Here is a 10,083-nt window from a genome sequence, read left to right on the forward strand (position 1 = left end):
ATAAATCTAAAACAAGTATGCAAATGTGCATCACCTATTCTATATCACTATTACTGTCTTATACAATAATATTTTTTATAAGAGGCATAAAATAAGATTGAGTTGACAAAACCAAAGAAAAGGTAAATTGAAAAAGTTTGAAAGTAATTCAAGAACAGCTATTTGATTGACAGAAAGTTTAGATCATTTTGGAAAATTTCATATATTACCGATAATTAAGCCAACGTCTCCGATAGCACCCCATTGAATAGCGAGACCGGGTAAGCCGTTAGCCTGCCTTTCTTCCATTATTCTCTCCATGGTTGAATTTGCAAAACCATAGTTGATTTGACCTATATTGCCGCGACCGCTCGATACGGACGAGAACACCACAAAGTAATCTAGCGATGGGCAGAGCTTCCTTGATACCACATCTAAATTCCTTGTAACATCGATTTTAGGTAAAATGGCTGCTTTTAAATCGGCTTCTTGCAAATTTTCAATCAGAGCATCACGTAGTACGACTGCCAGATTAAATATACCGCCTACTGGAGCCAATTGGTTGCTTTCTTGAATTAAGCTTTGAGTACCCGATAACGTTGTAACATCCGCGGTGAAGATGACGATTTTTACGCCGTTTTCACGCCAGCGACGCACGCACAATGCCTGATAACCGGTGCGTATGCCTGAGCGCGATACGAGAATAATGAATTTAGCGCCACGAGCGACCATCCAATTAGCCAGTTCTAGACCGAACCCACCGAGACCACCAACCAGTATATATGATTTCTCCGGATTTATATAAGTACGCGGAATCGCGGCTACTGTCTTCGGTGTTGATAATATACGCTTCTTTGGTTCCTCATCACGGATCTTCAATAACACTTTGCCGATGTGCTTGCCTGTCGCCATGAACCTGAATCCTTGTTCAAGCTGTTGCTCTGAAAATACGGTCGATTGGAGAGGACGTACCGCGCCATTCTTGATTCCCTCCGAAACGAATTTTCTCAGTTCCTTCTTTTCTACGCTATCTTCTCCAAATAGTCCATCCAACAATATACCATGGAAAGATGTATTTTTCAAAAACATTGACATTCCTACGCGACTGTCATTTGACAAATCATACTTGCCGATTTCAAGAAAACGGCCACCAAACGCGAGGCACCGAATGCCGGCTTGCAACTTCTCCTCTGCCAGTGAGTTTAGCACGACGTCGACTCCACGTCCTTGCGTCTCCGCACGTATTAGTTGTTCGAAACTCGTATCTCGAGAATTACCGATATGCCTGTCGTTCAACTGCGGAAAGATTTTCTTGAGATATTCTCTCTTTTCTAATGTGCCAACGGTAGTGAAGACGGTACAACCAGCATGTAAAGCAATGGCGATCGCTGCTTGACCAACACCGCCTGTACCAGCGTGGATTAACACGCTTTCACCTGCTTTCAATCGACCCCGTATAAACAGAGCATAGTAACTAGTTGCATAAGCGACAGGTATCGTTGCTGCCTGTTCCAAGGTCCATTTGTCGGGTACTTCCCAAAGGAAATCAAGATCCGCTAATACAGTAGTCGCTAACCCTTTAGCTTCAACTATGCCCATCACACGACGACCGTCAGCATCTCTCCCAGAAAATTCAAGTCCTAATATACATTCTTCCGTGGCCATATTCCTTGGCAGAGCGTCTGGTGGTAGTTTGCCACTCGCCAACATGATATCTCTGTATAATTTGTATAATTTATATTCATTTGTATTATGACCTTTATTATCTAAATTATATAATAAACAATGTATATTGAAATTTACCTAAAGTTCAGTGGAGCATAGTACACGCTGCAAAGTTTTATATTAGAAGAATTGTCGGGTCGGTAATAACTCAATGGGCCTTCGATCCACCTCAAGCTGCTGAGGTCTCCCCTTGTCAGTGTATTGACATAGGCATGCTCCACCTGCAGAGAAGACACATTGTTCTGTTGATCTAATGGCAAGTGTCGATAAGTGCCCCATTGTCCTCCTTTTAACACGTTGGCCATCAATCCTTTGTCCAACTGTTCCACGTAAAACCGTACAGATAAGTCAAACTTGGGAGCATTCTTATCCTGAATGAAAACGTAGCGTGTATTTGTACCACCTGCCTCGTATCGTATACAAGTCATAAGTCCAACCAAACCTATGAACAAAAAAGGTGACATGAGACATTCTTTCGATTTGTTTATATTTTGATCCTCATATAGGACAATTAAAGAAGTGAATTGAAAGTATGAAATAATTTTTCCTGTAATCTTACCAAGTGTTTCTTCGCCCTGGGATACAAGAAGCAATTGTTGACCGTCGCTATCAGATTTCTCCAGTGCTGCTTTTACACTCTCCAGCCATGAGAGATTTTTCTCTGTGATTTGTATTACTATCGGTTCTCTTCTTTCTTCTCGCTTCTTCAGCAACAAGTAAGTCTTTCCTATGGGATCGATTTGTTTTCCGCTCAATGTTAAGTTAGTTTCCTTCAACGCGGTTTTCAAATCTAGATGCGCAGAGGTCTCCTCCAGAAGGATGAAACAGCCAGGTTTTAAGGCAGCCGCCAAATTTTTGAGAATAGTATAAGACTGATTGGACAAGACATCCGCCGCTATGATAAGGTGTGCATCTTGAGCGGGAGGTGCTTTGTTTACATCTTGTATCACAACATTAGCATTCACATTTATTTGACTTAAACTCGCTGTGTAATTATCAGCGGAAACTTGTGCGATCACTTGTAAATCCATCTGAAACAAAGCGAAATAAATAAATGCGATGCGATTTTATTAATTTTGAATATTGAAGAGATATCTTGGGAAAAAAAGCAATCACAAATAGGAATAAGTTGTGATTATTGACTATGTTTGTGACACACACATTTTAAAATTGTGTATATATAATATAAATAATAAGTAGATAGTACGCTTTGGCAGAACAAAAATCTTTTTTTTTTTTCAAATAACAATAATAATCATAGATAAAATCCTTTCTAATTATTACTTTCTAAAGCTTCTGTTCAATTATTAACATTGTAATAGTGTAATTTATTAAAATATGTAGGATCCTCTGAATATTTGTTGGAATGACCATTTGTCAAGCAAAAGATATCCGTGTTTAGTTTCTGGAGATTTGTTGCTGTTCTACATATATTACACTGGAAATTTTTAATGGAAAAATATTACATTTTGAGCGAAGACAGTTTATTAAACTCCTGCAGTACTTACGATAGGCATTCCCAGTTCGCCTTGCAAAATATCAAGTATAATCGGTGCCAAGAGAGCTTCCGCAGCTCGTTCGCCTGCAACTTCCACAGTCTTCAATTTCAATGCCATCATGTTCTCATGCATGATTTGCGAAAGTACAATGAGCGCGTGCACTTTTCCTCTCGTTGGATCCTCTACCAGACTATGCAAATTTTCATAAGGCACGAAAATGTACCGTTCGTGTTTAGGATCGGCTTGAGTCTGCTGTCGTCGAGGTGCCAAGGAAGATTTCAATCCTCTGAGCTCGATGCCACCCGATTGAACAATATCGATATTCTTGTAGGAATACACCGGCAACCCACCATCTTCTGGTAATTCTTTCACCAGTCGGTTGTGAAGAATGGGGTCGATTGCAGCATATTGGAGACGCGACGGTAAATACAATAGCTTGTTGCTGATGGACAATACGCTGAACTGAAGCATAGTATCTATATACGGAATCCATTGGTTGAACCAGTAAAGTTCGCCGGCAGTAGCATAATTATCGCAAGATTTGATTCCTTGGAAAATATCGCGATACTCGTATCCACGCAGTCTCAATTCCTTATAAATGTCCTTAGTGTTTAAAGGCAAAGTTTCCTCGTCAGTAGGCGGTATTGGTGGTGGTGGTAGTTTCAGTTGATCTTTCTCGATAGTCTCAGACGCACGGACATTTCCGCTGACGACGATAGCACCGGCCTCGCAGATCTCAAAGTCTCCCGTTCCCTCAAAGATGATTATCGAAAATTTCACCGGTCCTTCCTTCGGCATGATAGTAGCTCGTTGAAAACGCACGTTCTCGAACACCACTGGTAATCGTTCAAAGTCGGTACCTTGCAGTTTCGCCAAAGTTTTCCACACCAATAGAATGTAGCCAGTGGCTGGGAAAAGGACTCGTCCGTCTATTTGGTGTCCCGCTAAATACGCGTCTGTTTCTTTCGACAGATCCAGTTGGACGACACACTCTCCAGAGTGGCCCGATGTCTTTTTGAAAACAGCAACATCCCACGCCGTAGAGTGATCCCACCTGACTAGTGGTCCGATCATCGGTGTTCCACGACCTACAGGAAAACTAATTTGCGGATATAATTTGGAGATGTCAGGTTGTGCACCGGCCATGTACAGCTTGCCCACATTAGACAGCAGAAAAGCCAGATTGTCTGGATGATCCCGCTTATGGAGACCGATATTGGTCACCGTTGGTGGTAATGACCTGCGTAAGATTGCTTGTAGCAGGCAATGTGGCGCGATTTCGATTGTTATCGCGTTTCCTGGGATATGCGCGATTGCTTCGTGGAAAAGTACAGGAGACAGCAAATTGTTCACGTGATATGCAGACGAGCTAAATTTCGCGAGCGGACTGCTCAATGCGGTCTCCGGTACGGAACTGGAAATCCATCTGGACGATCTCTGTTTCGGGTTTAGTATGATCTTATCAAGTGAGGCGCGTAACTTGGGTCCAGCTGAGGCTATGTATTTACTGTGAAAAGCGAAGCCGGAACTTTTCACCATTTTGGCGAAGATATCTTTGCTTTGCAAAGTTTGTACGAACTTTTTCAGAGACGCCACTGGACCGGAAATAGTGACTGAATCCGCGGAGTTGTGACAAGCTGGAACGATATCGGATGGGCAAATTTTTTTCGCCTCCTCCCAGCTCAAACCAACTGCCGCCATGGCGCCCGGTTCCAAATTGGACTCTACAATCGCTTTACCTCTACAGTAAGCCGCTAAGACAGTTTGCTCCGGTGTAAACGCGCCGTCAGCATAAGCGCAACCCAATTCTCCAACAGAATGTCCGACTATGCCGTCCGGATGTATGCCTATCGATGTTAAAATGTCCACGAGAGCAACCTGCATAGCCGCGATACATACAAAGGAATCCAACACGTTCTCGTACGTTTCGTCCGTGGCGTTTATGATGATATTCATCAGGTCCATACCGTGGGGCGCCAACGCATCCGCACTTCGTCGTAAACTACGTTGAAAAGTTTCAATTCCGAACAGTTGACGAGCCATGCCCGGCCATTGCGTGCCCATGCCGGAAAATACGAACCAAATGGGGCGGCTCTCATTATAATTCACTACTTCGTTCACTTCACGTGTGCCATCGACGTTAAGTATCTCGTAGCCGCGAAAATGGTGGCCAGGAATGTCGTTATTGTGCATTACGTGTAACAGCGAGAGAAACTCGTCGTCTTTACTATGCTCTTGTGCTCTATTCAGTAAGGTGTCCACAGCTTCTTCCGTTCGACCTGATACAGCAATCAATTTGGGCAACAGTTCGGTGATGTTCAATAGTGGTGATAATTTTGGTTTTGGATTGCTGCGGAGAATGACGTGCGCGTTCGCGCCGCCGAAGCCGAACGAATTGATACCTACGAGACCACCGTTCCACGGTGTGGCCTTGTCGACCACTCGAATGCGTCCCTCGTTTATGCCAGGAATGTTCGGATTTGGAATATTGAAGTGTAAATTCGCAGGTATTACGCCCGCTTCCATCGCGATCAGCACCTTGGCGATTGAGCACAGTCCGCTGGCGGGTTCCGAGTGACCCATGTTGGATTTTACCGAGCCAATTAGCAAGGGAGTTTTTCTGTCTTTGCAGAACAATTCGTCGACAGAATTAATCTCCTCTGGATCGCCTACTTTAGTACCAGTACCATGCGTCTCTACGTAACTCACGTCCGCGGGATTAATCCCCGCTTCGCTGTAGATCTCGCGCATCAATCGATTCTGCATTTCACCATTGGGATACGTGATACCCTGGGATTTATAGCCATCGGTATTTGTTTTCGTGTGAATCACCGTAGCATACACTCTGCGCGCATCCTTTGCTTTTTGCAAATATATCGCTGCTATCGCCTCAGATCTCACGTAACCGTTACCCGAAACGTCGAATGATTTGCACTTGCCATCTTGAGAAAGCATATTCAGTCTGTGAAATTGAAGCGAAGCCTCCGGTCTTAATACGAGATTCAGTCCACCGACGATTGCAGCATCGCACTCGCCGGCGCGCATGGCAGCGACTGCCTGATGCATGCCGTACATTGCTGAGGAACAAGCCGTGTCTATCGCGTAACTAGGTCCATTGAAGTCAAAAGAGAAAGAGACTCTGTTGGCGAACATCGATTTGGAACACCCGAGCAATCCATATCCTGCAAGCAAATACAGCTAGTTTAATCTCAGCAGATATATACTGTTTTCTCTCGCCATAACAAATACTTGTTAAGTAGAAAAATATAAACAACGATTATTCGTAAAATGGTGCATCCGTATTATAGTCATTTTCTTATCTTTAGATAAATTCTTGGATTATAATATTTTTTTTTTCGTTTTTCTGGAACTTGAGCGAATATCTTGTGTTGTTCTCGGTAGATAGTAAAAATTAAAATACCTAATTGGTAAGATATTCAGCACAATTTTTCATAATATACAAACCGTTTATTTCTTCCGTGTCTCTCATCCAAAACTCATCTGATTCTGAAGAAGAGACACCGATAAACACACCAGTGCGCGATCCTCTTACGGTTGAGGGATTGACGCCAGCGTCAACTATCGCCTCGTACGTGATTTCTAACAGCATGCGAAGCTGCGGGTCCATTACATGTGCCTGCTTAGGATGTACCCCGAAAAAAGAGGCGTCAAAGCTTCTGAGGTCCTTGAGCTTGGCAGTTCTAGTCGGTAGTCCATGGAGACCCGATAGCCAACGACGCTCGTCATCAGTGACCATATCCAATCCTTTCATCAGATTCTCCTTAAACTCCTCGATATTGGACGACTCGGGCAGACGACCTGAAAAAACATTCATCCAGTCGATGCGTTACGCTCTCATAACGATCGTGCCGTGATCCGCTTAATCGTGCAACCGACATTTACCTGATATGCCCGTAATGACGATGTCACTATCAACGGAATACGATACTCCATTTCCGATCACGGACTCTCGCGTCATTGGACTGTTGACACTTTCAAACTGAGCAGGCATCTTGCCGAAGATTCAAACTTTTCTCCCTCTGGATTCCTATCTGCAAAGACAGAATTAATCAATTTCAGTTGTTACGTTTTTCAACAAATCTAATTGATCTGCAGCGTAGAACATATTTAAAGCATATTTATACAAATGATAAATCTTTTTTAGTCAGTATCTTACTTAAGAAATAAAAACATATCATAAGAACATATATAAAAACATATCGTTAGATAAAAATATTCTTTTTTACTTAAAAAAAAAACTTTTCTTAATTATTTTAATCTGATTTGTTATTAATTTTGATCGCTTTTTTCTCAGATTTAAGAGAAGACGTTGAAATCAACAAAATTTGCAATCAATTAAATTTACAAAATGTTACCGACAAATATATTTCAACAGAACTTTATGTCATTCCAATCCTAGAAATAAACGTAGAAATCATTTACGTTTATCTGTCACGCCCTGGAATCTCGTTTAACCGTCTCTTTGAGATGAACATGAGGCGATTACTGCACGCGATTATCTTCAATTGACATATAAAATACTTAATTGAGTAATCTCAATAGAATTTCTCGATAAACCAACTTTGCTTGACGAATGTTCGTAGAATCGTCGCTCTTTTTCGAAAAATCAATTTTCTTCCTCAAAGAGTTATTTATAGATCGTGCATATTATTACACTCATGTCTAGTTAGTAGAAGATACATTGTTGCAACAATATAGGAATGGTCTATTTTATTTTCAAATATTGAAGTGTCATATTTCGCAAGTCGTATGTATTTCGACATATTGTATAAATTATTTACGTTTGGATAATATAATTTTTTTTAATTCTTTTTATACGAAATCATGCAAAACAGATCAATGTAACTCGAATGAGATACAAAAATATTCAGCCAGACGTTTATGAAAATTTATCTTAAACGTGCCTCTTCGAATTATTCCGATAAGACGAATTATCGTATACCATAACATACGATACGATTATTAACGATGGTTATGATATTTGTTATATCTCATACTCCGGAATCTCATACTACCGTCGATACAACACGTAGTTTGAGAAATCAGTAAATGTCACGTGTATGTATAATTTATGAAAACTTTTGCAAGCTCGTTTTTCAGCAAATATTTCTCATCTCGTATACTTGGTTGCTCTTCAGCGTCACACTTATATCCCGATACGTGAGACTATCCATCTGTAAATACGTTAAGTTTACAGCCAATCCGTTGTCTAGGAATTCGTATCGATAAGATTCGGTTTATCCGAACACTATCACGCGACATTGAATACTCTTCAACAGAAGACTCTTCAAGCCCTAAAAACGACGTTCTGGAAAAAAAAAAACGGCTATTAATTGCATCATGGACTTTTAAGATGTCTCTTTTTCTACATTGAACTGACACAACCGTTGCAACGCAAATTGAACAAAATAAAAAATAAACTTGCATTTTTATTCCTATATTTTTTTATCGTTTCAGTAAAAAACAGTAGTTAGTTACGCCACTATTAATTTATAATTAAGTTTATAATTAGCACTAACACATGAAAGAAAAATACATGTCATAAAAACACATTTCTGTAATTCAGTTGCTAATTGTACAATTTCTTGAGTTTTTACATCAAGTTAGTTTAACATTCTTAGAATGAATTCTCAGACAGATCATTTTCCAATCACTACACATTCTGCACTAATTCAAATATTACTTTAAAATATTAATTCCATCCAATATCTCGATAGATTACGTCTTTCTGATTTTATTGTTCCGATTATATCTTCTTATATTCTGATTTTATCTTCTGACTAGACTCGATTTTTATTGAATCAGTCAAAACAATAAAATTACGAATAAAACAATACGAGGAAGAAGGCAAAAAATTGGTAAGTTATTTTGTTCATTTGTGCCGTAATATGTTAACTTAATAGACAATAAGTTCAAGTCAGAAGGTCGATTGCATTATCACGGTGTCGCGATGTGGACGACTGGCGAACGATGCGCATATAATCGCGAATTCAATTCAATTCAATTCAATTCAATTCAATTTTCTCTGTCGCGATTATTATGCGTACGTTATGTCGCGTGTCTGCTAATTAAACGTACGTGACGCGGCGGTGTGTGAATATCTAAAGACAATGGGGGTTGTTTCCCGAGAGTTCCAGCTATCTTCTGAAACAGTACTCCACCTCTAAATGCGAGTGAACATAACGCTCGATCTTGAAAATATACCGTGACTGTGTGTGTTATAACGTGTTAACGAGTATCGCGCGAGTCTCTCGTAAAAGAACAGGTAAATAAGCATCTACCATTCACGCATTTGCTATTTTACGCAGTAATCATAATCTTTTTCATCTTATAACGAAAATTCATATTGAAAGAGATAAATTTAAATTTTTCGAGACGTTACTATGACTAAACTTGGTGTTGAGAAATTGACATTTTATAATTTTTTAAAAACACGAATAACACGATTACCATATACATACGACGTATGTATACGGTGTTCATATATAAGTTATTTTTTTTTTTTTAATTCATCTTCTACCAAACCTACATTCGTTAGGTTAATAAGGTGACTCTGTCTCATTCTTATCGGAATTATAAGTATTTAAACTCGATTTTCAAGGTCACGCAGTTCGATAAGAAATTGTGACAAGTACCGTCTTTTTATCGCACTTGTCTTACACTTGATATTAACTTGACATTATTCGCACACGCGTCTGTAATGATATAAAATAATAAATACTCTATTTCTTTTCAAATACGAATATAATTTGTGGTATATTGTACTAAGTATATGCTATTGCATAAGTAATATTGTGTGTGTGTGTGTGTGTGTGTGTGTGTGTGTGTGTGTGTGTGTGTGTGTGTGTGTGTGTGTGTG

The 10,083-nt window shown here is 40.0% G+C and overlaps 1 protein-coding gene across 1 annotated transcript in view; it reads right to left on the reverse strand.

The window, feature by feature from the left end:
* LOC108754740 (fatty acid synthase) overlaps positions 1-10,083 on the reverse strand; it is a 16,481-nt gene that overhangs the window by 3,182 nt on the left and 3,216 nt on the right. Inside the window, exons 2-7 of the mRNA XM_018497280.1 lie at positions 7,107-7,255; positions 6,669-7,022; positions 3,213-6,385; positions 2,264-2,735; positions 1,783-2,146; positions 210-1,696 (exon numbers count right to left, since the gene is read on the reverse strand). Coding sequence (XP_018352782.1) covers positions 210-1,696; positions 1,783-2,146; positions 2,264-2,735; positions 3,213-6,385; positions 6,669-7,022; positions 7,107-7,215 — 5,959 coding nt within the window. The 5' untranslated portion in view covers positions 7,216-7,255. The remainder of the gene's footprint in view (positions 1-209; positions 1,697-1,782; positions 2,147-2,263; positions 2,736-3,212; positions 6,386-6,668; positions 7,023-7,106; positions 7,256-10,083) is intronic.

The sequence above is a fragment of the Trachymyrmex septentrionalis genome, unplaced genomic scaffold (assembly GCF_001594115.1).
Source record: "Trachymyrmex septentrionalis isolate Tsep2-gDNA-1 unplaced genomic scaffold, Tsep1.0 scaffold80, whole genome shotgun sequence".
NCBI lineage: Eukaryota > Metazoa > Arthropoda > Insecta > Hymenoptera > Formicidae > Trachymyrmex > Trachymyrmex septentrionalis.